Source organism: Pithys albifrons, chromosome Z, assembly GCF_047495875.1.
Source record: "Pithys albifrons albifrons isolate INPA30051 chromosome Z, PitAlb_v1, whole genome shotgun sequence".
Classification (NCBI taxonomy): Eukaryota; Metazoa; Chordata; class Aves; order Passeriformes; family Thamnophilidae; genus Pithys; species Pithys albifrons.
In genome coordinates this window covers 54491750-54515087 of record NC_092497.1, presented here as the reverse complement: position 1 = coordinate 54515087, position 23338 = coordinate 54491750, and the positions used below count along the sequence as shown (strand labels likewise).

Sequence of the window (23338 nt, the reverse complement as noted above, 5' to 3'; positions counted from 1 at the left end):
TCACTAGTGAGAGGAGGCCTCACAGTAAGCAGAGGGTATCAAATGTACCCATGGTTCCGTTCCTTTTGAAAAATTTGTCTCTGTAAAACTCAAATTACAAGAAAGGAGATACAGATGAACTAAGGAAAATCATGCTAGAATCAGAGAGGTAAATAATAAGTCTGCCCTCCCAAAAAGATTTGTCATGGTTTGCCAGCAGTCCAGCTGTCTTCATTTTGAATCACTGAAGCTGAAAGGGAAAGGTGTTCAGGGAAATGTGTGTCCCTTGGAGCTGGAGGGTAGACCCGTTTTCAGAGCAGGTGTTCCAAAAACAGGGTCAAGAAGCAAGTGCAGTAAGGCCAAGCAGAGATGCTGCTGGGTCTTCCAAAAGAGGCTTAAAAGACAGGAGACAACATTAAATGCTCACTGGTAGGTAGAAGGAGAACCAGAGGAGGCTCAAGTCCTTAAAGTCCAGGAATGGCAGAATTTCAAGCCCAAGAAAGTGATTGCCTGTGGCACCACATTAGTGTGGCATTAGTATTCCTCAAGCATTTCTAACTATGCCCAGTAATTATTCTCACTATCTAATTCCTAAAGGCCCTGCAGTTAATCAGTTAATCCAAAGGCAGACTGAGTGTAACACTACATGTAAAAATGTTCCCCTGTGTTTTGGAACTGTGCCTATAACCTGGACAAGAGGCTTCCAGTCCAATGCCTCTCAGAGCTCCTCTCTGATGCACGGTCTGGAGGCTGGGAAGACAAAGGTCATACGAATAATTTGGATCCCAGTCAGAAAGTGCCTTTTCAGTAAACAGGAAGACCTTTTGGCACTGTTTCACTTGGAAAAGTTAATCTCTCTGAGAGATCTGGCCATATAATTTGTATCAAGTGTGTAATTAGAAGACTGAATCTTGGATGAAATTAAAATATTGAAAAGATTCCAAGTTAGTTTTGTCAGTGCTGATTGCAGCTGGGCAGGTATTTCTCTCGATATATTACCTAATATTTTAATTTATCAGGAAATGGATGCCAAAAGGGATTAGAGCAACAAAGAAGGAGATTTTATGTAACAGCCCTTTTTTCCTCCATTTCTGTTTTGTTTTTTGTTTGGATTTTTTTTGTGGTTTTATTTTCTTTGGTAGGTGGTTGGTTGGTTTTTTGTTGTTTTGTTTTTTTTAAGAAACACGTCCTTTTACCATCAGAATTAACTGGAAGACTTTGTATTTCTGGTCTCAGGTTCTCTAAAAGTTAGGTGACTCTGTAACATGTAATGAGTACAGTGAATATGTAAAAGAAAGGTTGACTGGAAAACATTTGTACTTTTTAGCCAGTGAAGTAACAGCTGTTTGTATTTCAATTTAGAAAACACATAAGAAGGCAAGATCTAAGATGACCTTACTCATCTAAACTATTCTCTCTGTTATTTTAAATTACTTTTCTTCAAATATGCTCTAAAAGACATCCATGATTAGCCAAATATGTGTATTAATAACATATATATGCATTTCAAACATTAGCCAAACAGAGTGTAACAGACTGTCAACTAAGTCATCAGTAACCAGAATACAGTAAAACTCTTGAGGAAAACGAGACCATCTCCTTTTGTGAGTGTAAATTATTGAACTGTACAAATAATAACAACCACCATTGCAGCCCCTGTATATTTGGAAAGCAGAGCAGTTCATGGCCATATGGAAAGCACAGGAGCCAATGTCAGTTTGTTCTCTCTGGTTCCAGTTTGCTCCCCTGGATTTTACGGACACCGCTGCAGCCAGACCTGCCCCCAGTGTGTGCACAGCAGTGGTCCCTGCCACCACATCACTGGCCTGTGTGACTGCCTGCCTGGATTCACAGGAGCCCTCTGTAATGAAGGTACAGGTTGTAATAAAGACTCTACAGGGTTCAGACATCGTAACAATTTTCATTCCAGTATTTGATCCCTAAGTATGAAACCCACAGTACTCTTGTTTTGTTTGTATATTAAGTATGGATATTGTGCTCACCAGAACTCTCAACACCTCACTTTAACATTATACTAAGCAGTATATGTCTTGATCCAAATAGTAGTTGTTTTCTTTGGAAATTAAGAAAATAGACTCTTGCTTTGATTACCAAGGAGTTCTAATTCTAACCATGTCTTCTCAGTATGTCCCAGTGGCAGATTTGGCAAGAACTGCCTTGGAATATGCACCTGCACCAATAATGGAACCTGTAATCCTATTGATAGATCCTGTCAGTGTTACCCTGGGTGGATTGGTAGTGACTGCTCTCAGCGTAAGTATCAGTTTTTCCCTTTAATTTGAGAACAAAGAATCAGGGTCCAGCTATTTAAATTATCAACATTTTTGTATAGCAACACTAAGTAAGAAATTAGGACATCATGGTAGGTAAATAAGGAGGAGATCCTAAGTTTTCTGTATTTTGTCAGCACTACCAAGTTGCACTATGATTCTTTTAATGAGTCAACTGGAGCACAGGACAGGAGGGATCATTTTTCAGCCTTCCACTGCCAAAAGGAGAGTTGCAGAGAAGCTGGATCAGGCTCATTTCAGAAATGCAGAGTGAAGAGACAAGAGGCAACACTGACAGGTTGCAGCAAGGGTACCTTTTACTAGATAAAAGAAGAAAAATCCTTACTGTGAGACTGGTCAAGCACAAAAAATGTCCAGAGAGGCTCTGAAAGTCTCCAGCCTGGAACAGGCCGTGAAACTATCATCATGGAAGAACCTTTGAGTAGGATGTTGGACCAGGTGATCATACAAGTCTTTTCCAACATGTAACTCTGTGTCTCGATGAATCTTTGCATTAGAGAGAGAGAACTTCATGTGTTGTTTGTTTGATTGTAATTATTTAGTCTTTTCGCAGCAGTGTTGTGAACATCCCAGGGCTTTTTATTTCCAGGACAGTCTTATGAATAGGAGGTATTATTTTACAAATAAGAAGCTGAGGCACTGAAAGACGGTATTTTTTCTTACTCTATTTTGCAAAGAGAGCTACTAGCAAGGCTAAAAACAAAGCTGAGATTTTTTCAGATACAATTCAGTGCTCTGACTGAACAAGCACCCTTGTTCTTATTAAATATTTAAACATTTTTTTAAGTGATTATAATTTTGTGATGGGGATTTCTGTTTTGTCCTTTTATAAATGTTTCACAGATAGACATTTTTAGTGTCATTCTACCTCACTGGATGAGTATTGTCTTGGTATGTAAACTCAGAGGAGGCTTTGTTATTGACTTAAAAAGGAGAATGGATATAATTTTATTATTTTTATGGAGTTATTTTATTAATTACCATTCTTCATATGCTTTGTTGGGTCTTTGCAAATTACTAATTACAGGAAAGAATTGTCTTAAGCAAAGTTCTCACAAGAGGCATATCCAATCCCATAGGGTACCAAACCCTGAAACACATGAATGCCAAAATTTCAGCCAGCCCATTTCTGTGAATAAAAGAAGCTGGACTATACCCGGATATGTCAAAATTCAAAAGACATTGTGGTGGGGTTCCCCAGGGAGGTGCATTTCCTAATAACAGTCCTCATGGGTTTACATCATTTATGGTTTGCCTGGCCCAGCTCAGTGGCTCTGTACCAGTGCAGTGTAACAGCTGGTCCACTTCAAAAAAAATAAAAACAAAAACAAACACTTTCCTGGCTAAATTCTGTGAGCTGATTAGCATGCACAACCAAGTAGGATACCACAATAAATCTTGGACCTATTCCTGTGAAAGCCAGTGGCTACAACAGTCTCTGTTTTTATGGTAAAATAAGTAGGTAGTTGGGAGAGTAGCAGAATAGGGGTATTTAGGAGGAGGAGGGACCTACTCACTGAATCTATAACAAGAAAATGGTGCCAGCAATATGAATGGAAGTGTTTATTGAGGCTGTGCTCATGGACCATAACAGAGGAAGTTTATTTGCTTTGTGTAAAGGCCTTTCGGAAAATAATGATTCCATTAATTTCATTCAGAACTAGCGACCTTTTTCAAACTTCCTACCTTTTGCCTGTATGTGATTTACATTCCTTCTTAGCTGACCACTAATTTCAAACACAAAATGATAATTAAAATTATTAGAAAGCAGAAATGGAAGGAAAATAGCAAAGAACAAAGTTGGTACCTTTTTTCAATTCAACGTAATACGCTTCACAAAGTGAACTTTGGGCAAAGATGACACTTTGCAAAAATACAGCCCACACATACATGAATCATTATGCAAATATTCAAAGGATTCAGGAGTTTTTACTGCTCTCAGATAGGTCTCTGGACAACCCAATCAGTACACAGCAACAAGGAGTTTTATCAGCCTTTTTTAATTTACACAGGAATAAAACTACAGCTTCTGTGTCTAACCCGTTTCTTCTCTCCTATGAAGTACTCACATTGTACTTCCTTAAAATTATTTTAAAGTACTACTTAAAGAACTACTTTCTTTACTAAAGGAAAAACCCTCAAGCTATGAATCCTACTCAACAGAAAGAGTCTATTCTTAGAGTACCCTCTTAGTGATATTCTAACAGGAGGCAAATTATCTTTTGCTGTCTCTGAAAAGTAATTAGTATTTTGGAACCACTTCACTGTTCTAGTGGCAGCACATCGTACCACATTCATTCATTGTGACATTTTCAAAGGAGCCAGTAAATTCTGTCTCCTAATGTGGTGGCATGATTATGTGCAAAGTAATCTCCACTTTATAGATATTACTTGGTTTTTAGAAATATTCATTATTGGGACCCACAGAAGCAACTGAGTTAACTTGATTAAGGTATGACCTGAATATATGCATCACATTTAGGCAATTACATAAATGTGGAAACACAGGAAGCAAGGTTAGTGTTGGGTCTAAAGCTAAAAGCTATATTGGTGTTTCAACCTTCTGTTTGCCTTCACTTTTGAGACTTAAAAACCATGTCCCCCTTGATTGTACACAATTGAACTCTCTGCAGATTAAAAAATAAATGAAGAAAGGAAATGTGAATGTCCAATCTACTGAATACCTATTAAGTATCACTGGGGTTTTCGCACATTTAATATTTTTCAGCACTTTTTTGCCTGGAGTGAAATGATTCCCTGGTTTAAATAAATAAATATATCAGTGGCTATTTGCTCAGATCACAGCAGCCCAAACCATGCATTTGAAAGACAAACAACAAACACCAAACAGAGCAGTGCTCATGTGTGAATGGAAGCAGCTCTATTCATGGATATTAAGGGCCTTTTTCACTGGAGATTAATTAATTGCTTTGGGTTGTTTCAGCTTGCCCACCTTCCCACTGGGGACCAAACTGCATCCACACATGCAACTGCCATAATGGGGCTTTCTGCAGTGCCTACGACGGGGAATGCAAGTGCACCCCAGGGTGGACTGGCCTTTACTGTACACAAAGTAAGTGAATTTTTGTATTCCATTCTCAGCCCACAACTCAGTGACAGAATTATCCTTCAGTGTCCTTCAGACTGAAGCCATGGGAACAGCTTCTAGCTCAGCTGTGGCTGTGGTCTGCTGAGGCACAGCCCCTGTTGTCACTGCAGAGTGATCACACAGTACATCCAGTACCTGGAATTGCTGCCTCAGGGGGCAATGACAACAGCTGAAGATCAGCACCTGTAATTCAAACACCAATACTGGAGCTATTTTATTTGGAACATGGAAAGCTAACTTCACTAGACTGTAAAATTACAACTGTTTTTAGAATGTTCTTCATTTTTAATAATACATTAATACTGGGGTTTTTTCCCAAGAGCTTTTGATTACAATAAAAAAGCCATGCAGTGACTGGTTGTAGGTATGTGGCATTCGTTATATACTGGATAAGGGTTCATACAAAGTTTGAGATATAAAACATTTGTTAAAAAGAAATTGAGAGAGTTGGCTTATCTTTACCATATTACACGTTCAATCTGGTTTACCTTCAATTCAGGCAGTCACATCCCCACTGACTGTAAATCTTGGCACAACCCTTTTCTTTGACCTCAAGAAAAGTATGACTGCTGACTGTGTTCTGCATTCAGTGTTTAAATACATGATTTTCATAAATCCAGAATTTTCCTTTTTCAAATGAATAATGTCATAGTGGCAAGAAATCACAGATATATTGTAGGGCCATATGGATGCAGTTCTGGGAGACATTTACTATGCTGGTTCAGCTGTCAGCTATCATGGTTATTTTGCTTCCTGCTGGTGAATAATGATCTCTTTGCAGTGGTATGTCTTCTCTATACTGAAATGGTATCCTTGTGAGTAGTTCAGATACAATATGTTGTTATTTTTATTTTTGTTGTGCTTCAACATAAACTGTGAAGAAAATATGTCCAAATGTTCACTAACTGCTGAACAGACTCTGTGCTGTGGTTCACAGACTGCCCTGCTTCTCCTCATTCAAGTGTCTTCTTAAACCCATTTCTTCAAGGAGCTGTCCTTGCTGCCTTCTTCAAGAACCTCTGCTTGTCTGCACAATTTCCCAACCTCATTTTTATGCAGTTTTTGCCTAATTTGTATTTCAGACCACTTTAAATAAGGTAGGGCTCAATCTCCTGTGTTACAGAAACGAGCTCTCAGTAATGCACTGAACCAGAGTATTCGCATTTTATTTCTAGAGTGGCTGTTTCACCCCTTTCCCCCCTCCCTCTCCTTGTGCTGCAGGATGTCCCCTGGGGTTTTTCGGGAAGGACTGTGCATTGATATGCCAGTGCCAGAATGGAGCCGACTGTGACCACATCAGCGGGCAGTGCACGTGTCGCACGGGGTTCATGGGCAAGCACTGCGAGCAGAGTGAGTGTTCTGGGGTACAACCTCCTGCCTTCACTGGGGATTCTGACAGGGAAAAAGCTTCAGGAGCTGCACCTAGGCTTATTCCAAACAGAGAAAATCCCACAGAACTAGTTATTACTAAGACTGATGGTTGTGATGGCTGTTTCTCTGCATTTGTAGTCACCAGTAAGAGCACTAGCCCTATATTTTAGATGCTATGGAAATGCTGAAAAACATCCAGCAACTTCTGTAATGTAAAAGCAACAAATGAATCCAAGTAATTGTCATTAGCATGAACCATAATGAAAAGTAATAGCTGGAAAACTAAAGAAGTAGTGGATACAATTAATCTGTGCAATGTGGTTTTACAATGCAATTGGATTATAAAAGCATTGTAGATCGCACTTTGTCTTCCTAAGTGTGTCGTTGTTACTCATGAAAATCAAGAATAACACCACTGACACCAGTGGCAGTACAACATGGTGCAGCATTAAAAGAATAATCAGGTTCATAAACAGAGAACTTTGTCCAACTTTTGCTGACTTTACAGAGCAGTGCTCCCAAATCCATGCCCTCTGATGATTTCTCTATTTCACTTGAAAAATGCAATAAAGTTCAGAAAAATATTACCTTTTTTAAGATAGTCGCTCGATCTCAAAGAATAATTTTCAATGCTTTGGCAAATCTAACCCTACGTTTTATAGAGTTTATATTTTGTCCTATAATTTGATGATGTGACAATATTACACTAAATGTTTTGGTATTCATTCTAATTCAGATTTTAAAATGCCAAAATATATTATGACATTGTGGATTTTGCCCAGACATTTACTTTGGTAGTTAAAATTTTGTTTAACTGAGTGTAACAAAGAAGGAGAATATATATAAACATGGAAGTTTTACTTGAGCCTGGATACTGCAAGAACATTTCTCTGGCATCCACTGTGTTACTTTATTTTGTAAATTATTCTAAAATAGGAATACATAAAGGATGAATTAGATTCTTTAAAAAAAAAAGGAAAAAAAGAACAAGTTACCACAATTACAGAACTCCTGAGATTTGAGTCTCAGAAGGTGAAGAAATACCACACTTGCTGAAACCATCAGAACTACTATAATGTAACACGACACACAGTACCAGAGGTGCTAGTGTAAAACAAATAATTCTTAGCAGTTTAGGATAATTCTCAACCATGCTATGGACATGACATTAGAAGACACTTTGATCAGTAATTATTATATTCAAATCATTCTGTGAGAGGAAAAAGTATGTAAAACTCTTCCAACTACCTTATTCTCCATGGTTTAGCATTTTTCTCCTCTATGTTCTTTCTCAGCATATACACTACAGTATCAAAGTAAAAAGCAGCAGTTTTATTTTTACATAAATATGTGGTGTATTTTAGACTCGTTGTTATGGCCCTTCCCTCTTGCTGTGTTACATCAGCACATCTGTCACACAACGTGACACCACCCAGATGTCTGGCTCCACTCATATGATTACATGATTTTTCAAGCACTGGGATATTAGTAACCAGAGAGACCTGGTGTTCTGGCTCTTTATTAACATCTTGCCCATTTCTTCACTGTCTTCAACCCTTTCTTATCTTTTTAGGTTTGTTTTATTTTTTCCTTCCTAACTGCACTGCCTTAGTGGCAGCAACATTGCAGGCGAAGGATGAATGCACTTCTAATACAGTTTCCTCCTCCTTTCCCACACATACACATACACTGAGGGGTCCTCTTGAATTCCCTTCCCAAAGAGATATGATGTTAATGACACATTGCCACCTGCTGACCACAAGCAGGAACGTGTGGGGCTAGAAACGTGCAGTGCTGCAGATCCATAATTACCAAAATGTCTGATTTTCACTTGTGCAGAATGTCCCCAGGGTACATATGGGTATGGATGCCGCCAGATCTGTGACTGCCTGAACAACTCAACCTGTGACCACATCACGGGCACATGTTACTGCAGCCCAGGCTGGAAAGGGGCCAGATGTGATCAAGGTAAAGCCTAGATGCAATAAAACTACTGTAACTGTTTCATATTAAAACTGGATTGACCTATTAAACAGCACCTCTGTATCATTCATTAAATAAATCCGAGAAGGCACATGCATTTAAACATTCCGTTCTATTAAATGAAATGTGTTCTGTAGACTTTCAGTTAGATGCCAGTGGACACGAATTAGTTCACTGGACAAAGCACTCAAGTGTAGATTGCACTAAGTGTTTTACTGTGCTGTGCTCTCCAAAGTATGTGCTTTACCTGCCCTGTGCTTTTTCCTGGAGAATGATGTTTGTAATTTTTCAAATTCATGGAAATATCTCTTTCTGTGAAGATGGTGAATGTTTTTGCTTAAGGTTAGGATTGTCACCACATTGGTTTCTGACAGAACTCTGTTCTGGCATTATTAAATACAGTTAGATTAGCAGGAGATTTATAAGTGAAATTTTGTCTTCTGCTCCTGACACATGGCTCTCTGAATTCATGCCACATTTTATTTCTTCTTGTATTTCAGCTGGTGTAATTATAGTGGGAAACTTGAACAGTTTAAGCCGTACCAGCACTGCCATCCCTGCTGATTCCTACCAGATAGGGGCTATAGCAGGCATCATCATTCTTGTCCTGGTGGTGCTTTTCTTGCTAGTGCTGTTCATCATTTACAGACATAAGCAGAAAGGAAAAGAAACAAATATGCCCACAGTGACCTACACCCCTGCTATGAGGGTCATGAATGCAGATTACACCATTTCAGGTAAGTGATGTTTGGAACACATTTTATCCTGAAATATTTTTACTCATTAAACAGTCTAAGTATGGACATTTTTATTCCTCCGTGCCTGCTCTTAAATAGAACTGAGTGTGGCAAAATATGGTTTCTACAGAGACTTTAAATTCCATGCCAACATCCTGAATACAGAAAGACTGCTATGGCTGTAGAAAATCAGGATTTCACACTATCTGGGGCAAGATTCTTAGAGAACCAGACAGCAAAGTGTCTCAAGTTTGAAACAACTTAAGTAGCAATAAAACAGGAGTTTCTGACCTATGAAAGTGCCTGTGAGTTGAGATTCAGTGGATAAAAAAACTTCAGGTGATGCTGGTTTTTGCACGTTGCTGTTAAGGAAAGCAGCAGTTAAAGAAAACAGCAGAAACAGCAGCCAGAGATAAGAAAAAGCAAACCACCAAAGCTGCTGGTACTCTTGGAGTACCAGAAAATGTTGGTGTGAACTTGGTGGTGAAAGTGACTGTAATTAGGACAATGTTATGACAACAGAGAAAAAGCAGAGCAAGGGAAAGAGATGTTAGCAAGTAACACTTGTGAGTGCTCTTTGCTGAAATGAGGACATGACTATTCACTGACTGCTCTGTATCTCTGATTTATGTAAATGAATGTAAGATTTTTTAGGGTTGGGGTTTTTTTTGTTTTTAAGAAAATCAGATTCTTAACTTAGTGCAACACTGTCAAAAACACATCTTAAGAAAGTAATGCCATGTTATTTTCATTTGTTCATTTTCCTGTCTTTTCAGAAACTATCCCTCACAGTAATGGCGGAAATGCCAACAGTCACTACTTCTCTAACCCCAGTTATCACACTCTAACTCAGTGCACTACCCCACCTCATGTCAACAACATGGAAAGGCTGACCTTAGCAAAGGTAAAGCATAAAAATCTGCAAACTTCTCTGTCAATTAGTTTATTTTACTTTTTTCCCTAATGTTTCTTATTTGGTGTATTTTTGCTTTCCCTGATTATTATGTGGAAATTCAGCAGTTTCCCACCAGTTTCGTTTTTTATTGCCTATCTTTCTTTGTGACAGGCCAAAAACAATCAGCTGTTTGTGAACCTTAAAAATGTGGAACCTGGAAAACGAGGTACTGTAATGGACTACACAGGAACACTGCCAGCAGACTGGAAACATGGTGGATACCTCAATGAGCTTGGTAAGAAAGAGGAAAGGAGGAGAATGTGAATGTTACTCATTGTGTGGGGGATGGATTAGAATGCAGGGATGTTTTCCTGATTATCCACTCAGGGTAAAAATGAGTTGTTCAGATTGTGTGAGAAGTTCAGGATTACAGGTTTGACCTTCTCTTAGATAAAAAAAAAGTGACTGCTTGTGAAAATGGTAACACAGTCTAGCTCCCAGACATGATATGCAAAATATCTCATGTTATTTTTGTTAGAAGGTTTGCTTACTGATTAGTTTCATAAAACAGTGGGTATTGTACAATAACAGTCTGCTTTCAAAAAAAGTATATATTCTGATTAAATAAAAGAAAAGCTGGATTTTTGTTAAATCTCTACCAAAAGGAATCAATAGTTTGAAAAGTAGTTTCTCATCATCTGGCTGCTTCAGATGTAAATGCTGGATCTTCCCAGCTAAGCCTCCTGTTTACTATGAAACAGAGCATAGTCCCTAAGGAGAAACATTCCCCAAAAATGCTGAGAGTTGCTGTATCCTGCTAAATCTGTGCTGTCTTTTTATTATGAATTTAGATAATTTAATTGCCTTTATTTCTTGTATTTACAAACATGTGAGATTCTGGGAATCAGAACATTGTATGCAGCATTATTCTGTTTCCTGCTCACCCCCAGTCTTGGTCAAACCACAATTCAGGCTCAGATCATCTCTTGGGTTTGTTTCAGGGTTTTTTTTCAGAAAAGGATTTCAGTCATAGTGCTCAATGTCCAACTTCACATTTTCTTAGAGCATCTTAGAGGCTTCTAAGAGATAATTGCTGTGATTAACCCATGGCAGGAGATCTTGAGTAACAGGATGATTCTGGAGGACTGGATAAATGCTGATACTATGTCTATTTTCTAGAAGATCAGATGGGATTACTTGGTAACTCAGTGACCTGGGCACTAGACTTGTTAAAACAACAGAACAGCTTACATGAGATCTAATAAATAAGTATTTCATAGGAATAAAATTAATGAGGTTGAGGTCTCCTCAAATAGTGTAACTTCCTTCTTGAAAACTATGTACTTTGTTTACAGAGACACGGTATAAATAAAATTATTTGGGTTCTTTTATAAAGCTTCTAGAATAGTACCGCAATGCAGTCTAATTAAGAAAATAGCTCTCCACAATACCAATTAAAGCTATTTGAACGGATTAATAACCAGGTAAGTGCCAGGTCTCTGGAGACAGTTGTCATGCAGTGCTGATGTTTAAATTGGGACTTATTATGAGAAATCTGTTACTAACAGGTAATTAGAAGGTGTAGACTTAAGTGTTGTGTGTTTAGGCCATTCCTGCAGGTCAAGGGAACAGGGGGACCCTGAACATGATTAATTTTGGTACTGATTAAATTGGAAGAAAAGTATCAAGAATGGTAGTGAACTCTCATAGCCTGAGATTTTCAGGTCAAGATGGGATGCTCTTCTGGTGGATACAGTTTATCCAGACAACAAACATGCTTTAATCAAGCAGCAGCTATTAGGCTCATTCAGAGTAACGGGGGGAAATGTAATGGCCTGTGACATATGTGAGGTCAAACTAGATAATTTAGTTATCTTAATCACCTTCCCTGTTCAGGAAGCTCCTGACTTAAGTGTGCAAAAAGTAACAATGGTTCTGTATCCCTATGCTTGGCAGTTTCACTTTGCTTGTGACAATTACTCTACAAAGGTAGAAATCAGTACCAAAGCCATTTTTAAAACCTATAGAGGTTGTTGTTGTCTAATCACTTGTATTTTCTTTGATTTTAAAACTACTCTTTTATATATTTTTTTTTCTCAGGTGCTTTTGGACTTGATAGGGGATATTTGGGGAAGTCTCTGAAAGGTGAGGTTATTTTCTGATGTATTCAGATGAAATTATGTGGATATTCAGTTTACTTTTCTAAATTACCTTTTGGATGAAGAGAATATAAGAATAACTTTGGACTAAGTTTTTCCTAGACACTGAAGCAATACATGAAGTTTGTTCTTTTTTTTTGGAAGGGAGGTTGTTGTTTAGGACAAAACTCCACCAAACAACAACAAACCAAGCCTTTTAAAGTCCTCTATTTACCATACACATCAAACATTTCTGTATTGCCTTAGTCACAACACAGCAGAAGGGGGATGGGCCCTTGAATTCAGCCTAGTGAGTGAGGTAAGGATACACAGTCTGTGATGAAAGGCTTTAGAAGAGAGCCAGTTCCTCCTGCACCTGGCATGGTCAGTGTAGGTCTGTGTGGCTACAAACATGTGGTGCTTCACCACAGTCACTGCAGGCCTTTGGGAAGCACATTAAAATACAAATACACAGAGAGGAATGAAAAGCTTCAGAAATTCAGGGTAGTGATGATATTCTGCTCTTCTGAATTACTCGGTTTCTTGTAAGACTTTATACAGTACCACACTGGAGCATGTCACTGTTTTTGGTACCTGACTAAGGTGTGCCAAGGGTACACAGAATGCCTATATATCCAAACAATGAAAAAAGTGTAGCTAAGTCCATATAAATAATGAGTTAAATACAGAGACAAAAGCAGCTGGTTTATCCCCTCATGCATAATATGGGACAATTAAACCTAAAGAGTGATTTACTACCCCTAACATTTTCTGGCCATAACAACCCCCTACAGCACAACAGGGTGGCGGCAGAGTATCTGGAAAGCTGGAAAAGGCCCTGGGGGTGCTGGTGACAGTTACTGACCATGAGCTCAGGTGTGCCCAGGTGGCCCAGAAGGCCAGTGGCCCCTGGGCTTTGCCAACAAGGGTGTGTGCACAGGCATTGGAACAGGCTGCCCAGGGAAGAGGTTGAGTCACCATCCCTGGAAGTATTTAAAAGATGTGGAGATTTAGGGACATGGTTTAGTGGTGGAGTTGGCAGTGCTACAGTAATGGTTGAACTTTATGATCTGAGAGGTCTTTTATAACCTGAACAGGAACAGGATCCTTTGTTTAGGGAAAGGCCAATTTAAATGAGTCACAAAGTTATGAGCATGTATCTACTGACAGTTTCACCAAGGTCAGTCTCATGGCTAGATATTCTGGAACAAGCTGACAAATTCTCATCTCTGAAGCCCAAACAGCATAGCATATCACAAAACAACACAGAGAATGAAGTAACACCAACACCACAAAATTGCTTCCCACTGTAAGAAAATGCATCCTTGAAACCACAGTTATCTGTCCTTCAGTTACATCCCAAAATCACAAACCTGATGTCTCCTTTTCAGTTCTCCTGTTCTCACTTTACAGAAAGTGTGAAGAAGCTGATTACTCTCTCAGTTGTGGCCGCACAGTCAAAATTCACACACTACAAGTCACATTCCCAGTTGCCCAGAGAGTGCTCTTGGGAACAGCACTTGGAGAGGCAAAAAGTATTTTGAAGTGCTTATTGAAAACACTACACATTATCTGTATATAATGCCAGCTACTATTTTGACCAGAGTTTAAGTTGCTCAGACTTTGAAACAGTAATTTGCTCATGGCAAGATAAAGCCCATTGATGAGCATAGCGGTTGAGGTGCTTTCACTAATTGTACAATAATTTTGAAGAGTTATGACTGGTTTCCATTTAAATGCTCATTTATGAGTGACTTTTTAGAACTCAGAGTTAAAGAATGCCCATTTTTTAGTAGCAATGTCCATGATATGTAGCTTGAGAGTAATACAATTTTCTTTTTGTAGATCTAGTGAAGAATTCAGAATACAATTTAAGTAACTGCTCACTAAGTAGTTCTGAGAACCCCTACGCCACTATAAAGGACCCACCAGCTCTGGTACCAAAAAGCTCAGAATGTGGGTATGTTGAAATGAAGTCACCAGCCCGCAGGGACTCCCCATATGCTGAGATCGCCGGCTCTGCCACAGCCAACAAGAACGTGTATGAAGTTGGTAGGTACAAAACCTACTTCTACATGCTGAAGGTTAAGGACAAAGAGCACAGGACTTCTTTTTTTTCCATTGATTCAGTTTAATCAAAACGCATGAAAACTCACTGAAAAAAATACTGTGTTCAGATTCTGTTTTCTGCTCAAAAGGTGTAACAACAGCCTGACTCTGCTGAGACAAGTGGTGTAATTCACATAAACAGGGTTTGAAATTCCTTCAGCTCTGTTCTGTAAACTAGTGGTACTTCTGAATTTCCCTGGTTTTAAAGCCTTTCTTTAAACAACACTATGGTTTAAGCTTAGCATTTGATTGCAACGCAGCTCAGCTCTAGGTTGGAGTGTTAATTACTGGACACAGCTAGAGTTAATTGTGTGGGAGGGACAGAATAGATCTGTTTCCTTATCTTGCTCATAATAATAAAATAAATAATACAGGAAAAGACATAACAAAATAAATAATAAATAAAATAAATAATAAACCAGCGTCTTCACCCACAGACATATGATTTCACTAATATGGGTCCTGTCTAGTTACTGTATTAGTGTAGTTACAGAAAACTTTTGCATCTGGTGGAATGGTAGCTACCCTGACAATCCCTGACCAGAATAAATTGTGTCCTGTACCATAGGATACATTTTCCTTTTCTGAACCCAATTAAGAGATTAAAATCCATCAGTATCCCAATTGTGCCTTTCAGGACTGTTACAAAATCTTAATTAAAACCCCCAAATTCAGGGGGTTTTGTTTTGTTTTAAGTTTGCTGAGACATGAAAAAGAGATGCTGGTCCACTTGTTTCTGTCAGTGAATATCCTCATGACAGGGCCCTGCTGTAAGTCTGCAAGTGTGAAGCCAAAACACCTAAACACCAACCTTGGTTTCTAAACCTGCATTTCAGGGACTCAGCATGAAAAGTAATCTTTACAGAGTTTTCCTTCTATTTGCCCTTTCTAATGTTGAATGTATGTGCTCTGTTTTGTCACAGAACCCACGGTGAGTGTTGTCCAGGGAGCATTCAGCAGCAGCGGACGTTTCAGCCAGGATCCTTATGATCTTCCAAAAAACAGCCATATTCCCTGTCATTATGACTTGCTACCAGTTCGAGATAGCCCCACATCCTCTACAAAGGGGGTCAGCACTGAATGACCCCAAAGGTTGATCTGTAGAACAGTGGGACTCTCAAGGGGCAGAGTGGCATGGTTGTGCTCCTTCCTCTAGTTTACCATCATATTTGGCTCCTAATCTGTCCAGCAGGTATTTGTTGTACATTAAGCAGAATCTCAACATGAGGTTTGTATCATGTATACAAGTGACAGATGGACAAATGCCACACTCTGGGGATCCTGATTATTTTTTCTCATGGCAGTAAATTTTATAGAAACAGGAATGCAACACATTTATACTGTATTATATTGGCTTAAAAATATTAGTTTGCAGATCAGTTTTGATAACATCCCATTTTAGCAACTTTAAATATAGACTTCATGTTTGTCATTTTTCAGAGTAGAAATACTCCCAGGACAGTGCAATTTACCAAACACCACTTTCTACAGGTGATCTGATTCACTAGTTATTCACTAGTAGAAGAAAAACTGCCTTGACAAATTTTACCTTCCATTCTTGTCTTTAATCAAGACATATTAAGAAACAAAATGTGATGGGGATAAATGAGCACAATACTGCAGTTGTTTGGGAAATCCATCATCAGGCTTCATTGTCCATTACTGGGTGCTGGACATATGTTGCTTGAATAGTTCTGGAGATAAAATAATTGCATACATCAGTATTATATGATGCTTCAGAATCTTGTAGTACTGCAGACCCAGCACCAGTCTTCAAGAAATATTTTGCTGCCATTCACATGTTGCAGTACTGACCACTGTTTCTGCCACACACAACTAATAACCCATAACATATCAGTAATTACTTCAAAAAGATGTAAATTAAATCAGTTTATTTTTGTCACCATGGACTGATTATGTAAGGAGTGGACAAAGGTGATGACTTCTGTAAATCTTAACTGCAAGGAAGGGTTTACATTTTATAAACAGGTAGTAATAATGACTGTAATATAGGATAAAAAATAGTAAAGCGTTCTGATTTTTTTTTCGTAGAAATAACTAAGCAAATTCTGTGCATACTTGCTAAAAAGGCACCTTTTTTATAGTTGACGTAGGGAAACACATGCTTAAGCTGGTCTTTTGCATTGCTAATAATGTGACACATGTACCCCCTTTCTTCATTAACTTCTGTCTCCATTTTTATGCTGTGTGTCTGTGTTTCTAGTGAACCAGCTTGTAATTGCAAAAATACTCTACTGTGTGTCCATTTATTTTGCATTTTTTGCCAACTGGCCTTCATTTTGTCTGTTTAAAGGGACCTCTGGGCAGAGGGAAAGAATTAAAGTAAGAATTCACATGTCATACTGATGTCTATCAGAGGTGATGAGCTAATACATAACAGTTTAACTTCCTTCCTTTAACTGCAACACAAAAACATGGTGTTTTTGCTGAGAATCATAGTGAGAACGAAGAAGAAAAGTAAAAAACAGTTCCTCTTTAAAGTTTAGCTTAGTCTGTTGACCCTGTGCATGGAGACCATCTTTCCAGAAGAGCCTTTTTCCAAAAGAGGCTTTCACTCCTTCCAAAACAGTCTGCTCTCTGGCTTAGCAAGGAACTGCCACAACATCTGGACTCCAATACAGTCTGACACAAAGAATTATCACTATTGTGGCAGCACTGAAATATTCCTAAGAAACACACAACCAGTTGCGTTTGGAATACTAAATGCAACGGAGGGACAACTGGAAGAAAAACTGACAAAACTTTCTCCGTTTTTTTTAAAGGAGCCCCAGATCTGAAATGGAAGTACAATTTCCTTCTATTTGTTGTCACTGAAGTGGTGAAAAATGAGAGATCTGCATCCAAAGACATCATTGTAGATGTGCCTAAGCCTGAGAATTAACATGCTTATATGAAATGTCCCGTAACATTCTTGGTTATTGCTGGCCATGGTAACTGGCTGTTTCACAATTCCGTGGGCATTTCTTGTACATCTTTGGAATAAATAATTTTATTGTCTTTGGATTTTGCAAGTACAGACATTAACTAGAAGATTTCAAAAGCTGATTATCATTTAATCCCTCAGTAGGACAAAGTATTGACTGGGTTTGTATGCCTATAGATAATGTGTAGAGCTACCGGTATATACATTTTTTTGTATTGTGTGAAACAGACTTTCAAATAAAACATTTCTTTTTTAAAGCCACAAATAGCAAATGCTGCCGTTTAGCAACTGTGAACTCACAAAAACTTTGTTTCCTTGCCCTGTGTAAGATATGGAGGCCACTAGGTAAATTAATCTTCATAATCTAAACCGTTCTATTTAATATGGAAAAACAAACAGCTGAATAAATGGTATTTTTTTTAAGATTTCCAGTATGTCACATATCCTCAAGGGATATATTCAGTCAGATATTCATGAAAACAGATGAGTTTATGAAAATTTTGCCTATTATGTGTATCCTAAATATATACATTACCAAGGTCTGCCTTTCTGTGTCTGGGTAAAATTCCTGTTTGGTCAGCATAAGCAGTGTCTGCATTTATCTGAGCTGGATGTGCAACACATAAAGGTAGAGTAAATGTCTTGTGAATTTACTTCAGTCAATGACCTTTGGTAAGTTCTCAGAAAAAACATTTCCTGGAGTACACTGCTCTCAATTTGAGACATCGCCAAACTCAGTCCTCATGACTCTCAGACAGCCCTTTTTTTAGATCCCACTCTGGTCTTTACAGAATCCGAGTATCTGAAGGTCCACGCTTACATTGCGGAGGAATCCAAGCAAGTAGATGTAGTCATCCTAGCAAACACTCAGAGAACTGGCTTCACCACAGATAGGAAGGAAAGAGACACTTTGCCTCTATATACTCACATAACAACAGAAAGAAACAGCACTGAAAAGGGATGTAGCTCTCCCCTTGCAACGTGACACCATTTTAATAAAGTGCAAAATGCTGCACGAAGTTAATGGCTGATTTTAAAATAAACAGTGAGTATAAACTTCAGGTTTTAAATATTGTAGGCATATTAATTCAGGCCACTTAGAATATGAACCTCAAGGCTTTCTACTATGTCAAAGATTTTTAATCACAACACACTGACACACAAAATTTGTCCTTATCTTGATCTACCCAGAGAACTCCCATTAACTTTAATTGGAGATGCACATCCAGATTACAGAGGAAAGAACATTTCATTGTGCTCACGCTTTCTGCTGAGACAATCTGCAAAGTCAAGTTCATATTGAAGTTAGTATAAAATAAACTCAAAATAGAGGAATGTGTTCTTTAAAATATACTGGATTTTCAAGTACTGTAACTACAATTTTTTATTAGATATGTGTCAGAGTAATAATTCTTAGACTGAAGCCCAAAGTCCAGCCTGAATATAGAGCTAACATTGACAAAAAAATCCTTTTCATTAAAGACTGTGTATATAGCATCTGAAATTACTGAAAACAAATGGGTGTATGTTTCTCAATTGCTGTAAAGAAAATCTTGTAATTTGATACACTCATAGTAGTGCTAAAGCACTGAACCTAGTTCTTCTATCTTCAAGTTTTCAGCCCACAAGACTTCACTTTGATACAATTGAACTGTGATATATTTTTAAGAAAAACCTATCAAGTATGCCTGGCTTTTCTTCTTAGTTGTAACAAAAAAAGTGTTTTGTTGTGAAAATATATAAATATTTTCCAAAGATGATTGATGTTCATCATTCTGCCCCTCACTAGCATTTACTTCACTTCACATACCTGTAGGTTAATATAATAAAGTTTCTAACAAAAGATGGGAAATGTTTTGAATTTTTTTCCTTTGTTTTTCATTTGCTTATGATGAATCTTGAATGGGGAAATATATAAAATATCATTCTTGCTGACATGGTTTAGCCCCAGCTGGCAACTAAATACAAGTACCACACAGGTATTCACTCCTCCTAGGAGGAGAAGTGGAAAAGAAACAGTGTGGGTTGAATTAAGAAACGTTTAATAATTTAAAAAAATAAACTAAATTACTACGACTAAATATAATAATAAAACTAATTGTAATGAAAAGGAGAGAGAAAAAAATAAACCGGAAGACAAACAAGTGATGCACAGTATGGTTGCTCACCATAAACCATAGCACTGTACCAGCTACTAAGCAGAAAATTAACTCTCTCCCAGCTGAAACCAGGACACTTGGCTGTACTGCACCACCAAGTAAGGTATTTCTTTTTCCCTCTTTAAGAAAACAGGTAGTTTATCAAAGGCTTTGCAGAAAAGTCAAGGCAGATTTTGCACTGCTGAAAGTCTGTGATTACTGTCTGGTGCTGCACGAATTAATTGTGTAAACAGGACAATTCTTTCAAACTTGTCTCTTCAATTCCTAAAGATTTAACCTAAATGCCTAAAGCAAGACATTCCTCCTTTTCAGTATTATAATAGCCTTAGATGAATCATTAGAAAACAGTAAACAAAGTACAAACACAACATAAAGGGTTGGAATGTATTGTAACTTCTAACTCTGACCCCCTACAATGAATTCGAAACACAGGCTACAAACGGTGTGAGAAATTGTTCTTTAGTATCACAGGTTGATCAAGGAGGACAGATTTGACACTGAAAACTAGTCATAGAAAAACAAAGAAGAGAAAACCTGCGAGACTGAGCCAAGTGCTGCCGGAGGCCCCTGTGGGAGCAATGAGGGGGGCACAGAGACCTGGACAGCAGAGCTGGGCAGTTTTCCTCCCAGATGCTGTCCAGTGAACCCTCTTGCCACGTGGGCCTTATCTATTTGATCACAGAGGTCTAATGCTTCAGATTCAAAAGGCTACAATTCAGTATTGTAAAAGTGTATTTCCGGTTTCCAAGCTTTTCTGAGCAAATCTCAGAAATACCACCTCATGTTCCTTCAGCACTGTTGAAACACAAGGCTTCATCATAAACACTAACTTGTTTTACATTCAAACAGCCATCTTGTTAGTAAGAGAAGAAAATGAGAAGTGATCCTGCTTAACTACATAAGGCAAATAATCATTAGCTAGAAATTATTATTCTCAATAAAAGAGTCATGTTTCCCCTTTAAAGAAAAATTACTTGGACAATTCAAATCTGTTCCATTGCTCTGTTTTCATCTTATAATGCTATAAAATAAGCCTCTTAATACCATATAGAAGTAACACTGAGACTCAGATAGGTTTCAATGGCCAAATTAAGGGATTATGGTTTTTAAATCTATGGTCCTCAACCTTGGGGCAGTGAGTTGTTTGGTTGGTTAGAAAGGGCCTTCAGGGCCCTTCTTTCAAGAGAGGGCTACTGCCCATGTGCTCCATCAGGAGTTGCATGTAAAATTAATGAGAGAATTGGAAGAATCAGAACCAAAAGAAGTAACAGCTTCCTGCCTTTCTGACTTAGAACCCTTGTGTAGGCCAAGTTGACAAAGTGCCAATCTCTCTATGGCCACTGATCAAAACTGAGAATGTGTATGAAGGCTCAGAAGATGAGTCACCTCAGATAACCACAAAGGTAATTCCCTATACATTGCTACTGAACAGCCCAAACTGAAAAAAGAAAAAAGCCAAACCCCCAGAGAGTCTGAAACAGAGTATGTTTGGAGAATTTTTGGGTGGTGACCAAATTTTATTATCAGAAAAAAATACCAGAATGATACTAGGAGTCTTCCTATCTATAGAAGACAACTGAGCTCCCTCACACAGAGAGCGGTGTATTGTGCAGGTGGAGCTAATCCCCTAGAAAAGTGGGGAATGTCAATCAGATTGTGGAAGGTGCGCAGAGAGCTCCCTAATAAAAAAGGATGTATGATAGAGAATTAAAAATACAATGTGAATCCCCTGTGATGATGCCTGTGGACCTGACAGAATGACTGCCCTCATCAGAGGTCTTCCTTGAATCACCATCTTGGTCCAGCCTTCTCTCCTGGAACCTGGCCAAACTGTGACCTCTTGGCTGTAACTATGTCTCACTGTCTTTATTCTTTCTTCTACTAATCTATCTCTCTCTCTTTGGTCTTTTCTTCCTCTTGTGAGTAACTTAAAACCTATTGAAAAGTAGTTAACTTGAATTGCACAGGTTTGGTGTTTGCTGGGTGTAAAGAAGGTTCCCTACTCCACAGCCATGCTTGCTGGCTTGTAAAACCCTTGGTGGGGCGTGGTATAGAAGCAGAGTTTGGAATGTTTGGAGGGAGGCAGGGAAGTCCTTTGTGGGGAAGGGGTCAAGTCCTTGCAGGATGAGACGGAGCTGATGTCAGCAGCACGACCTAGAGATTGGAGAAGGAGGTTGGATGCTTATGTAAGTCCCAGGTTCCAAAGTGGAAGCCCAACATCCTAAAGAGAAAAGTGAACGCAGCCCCTTCCAGCCCTGGAGGATTCAACTACATGTGCTCCCCTGACAGGACTGAGCGCTGATCGAGTCTCAGTGGGACCGTCCTCTGGCAGTTCAAGCCTCCCTGCCATCCGATCCTGTCAGATCTCGGATGCTCAGTAGGGTCAGCCCCACTTAGTACCGGGAGCTGTAGACAGTCCTGAGGACTTCCCTGTCACTGTCCAAGCTCACTCGGCCATGGAAGATGCAAAGAAAGCGATGTGACTATGGCTTAAGTTCAGCTTATGCAATGGGTGTGCTTATCTCTTTGTTTTCAGCCTTTGTCTACACTCCTAATGTTTTGAAGGACCTTGCATGAGCATTGTTAAACAAAATGCAGATTACCATGTTTTTAGATGAGTGGTTAGCATTAACTACGAAACATGCACATGAAACAGTTGCTACATCAGGGCAGCCGGTACAGCAGACATTTGACATGCTGTTTGGTCAGGGTGCTTATGCATATAATCCTGTCCAGGCTTGCTTTCCTGTGACAGATCTAATAACAACAAAGAATTCAGCCCTTCAGGCCTTACAAACAATAGCAGATGCATCGGAGGTGACGCCTCCATTTCAAACTGTCATTCAAAACCCGATGAAACATTTTTCAATTTCGCAGGACGCCTTAAGGAGGCTGTTGAGCGGGAAACTAAAGAAAAGGCTGTACAGGACATACTGTTTAAGCAACTTGCCATTTCCAATGCCAACTCACAATGTCAGCAGGTGCTGTGGACTTTGAAAGATCCAATTCCCTTAGACATGGTCAAAGCCTGCAAAGACATTAGTCCCCATGATAAACTAGCAGACACGCTCGCACAAGCCCAGGCTTCAATGGGGAACTCAGCTGGGGAATCAATTAGCAAAATCTAATAAACAACTGGTAAAAAATGTAGTTAAGGATGCAACCCAAGCCTTGACTGTGGCCTTAGAATCACCTAAAGTCAACTGTTACCATTGTAATGAATTAGGCCACTTGAAAGTAAATGGCCCCAAACTGCAAAACCAGAAATCAGTTCCCCCTAGTCTCTGTCCCAGGTGCCAAAAAGGGAGACACTGGACTTCTGATTGTCTTTTGCTATTTAATTGCCAAGGAAACCCAATTATCACCTCAGGCAACATGTAAAGTACCAGGGTTGGGGAACGGACTTCAGAGTGCTCAGGGCAGCGTGAAGACAGAAAATGCCTTTTACAGCAGCGAGACTCAGCTACTCCCAACCATTCCAGAGGGCAACCCAAAACAAGTGGGATTAAGTCGGAGTTGGTGAGGCCCGGGCCACAACCCTTAGAAAAGGACAACTTTTATACAGTCTTGATGGCCTTGATGCAGGACTCTGTCTCAAGATG

At 38.9% G+C, this 23338-nt stretch overlaps 1 protein-coding gene across 2 annotated transcripts in view; it reads left to right on the top strand.

Moving 5' to 3' along the window:
- MEGF10 (multiple EGF like domains 10) overlaps window positions 1-19387 on the top strand; it is an 86363-nt gene extending 66976 nt beyond the window's left edge. For both annotated transcript variants that reach the window (XM_071580840.1, XM_071580839.1), the window contains exons 15-25: window positions 1717-1851; window positions 2125-2253; window positions 5236-5364; window positions 6622-6750; window positions 8611-8739; window positions 9255-9491; window positions 10268-10395; window positions 10558-10681; window positions 12487-12531; window positions 14370-14576; window positions 15557-19387. In XM_071580840.1, the coding sequence (XP_071436941.1) occupies window positions 1717-1851; window positions 2125-2253; window positions 5236-5364; window positions 6622-6750; window positions 8611-8739; window positions 9255-9491; window positions 10268-10395; window positions 10558-10681; window positions 12487-12531; window positions 14370-14576; window positions 15557-15717 (1553 nt within the window). In that variant the 3' untranslated portion in view covers window positions 15718-19387. The remainder of the gene's footprint in view (window positions 1-1716; window positions 1852-2124; window positions 2254-5235; window positions 5365-6621; window positions 6751-8610; window positions 8740-9254; window positions 9492-10267; window positions 10396-10557; window positions 10682-12486; window positions 12532-14369; window positions 14577-15556) is intronic.
- Window positions 19388-23338: the final 3951 nt, after the last annotated feature.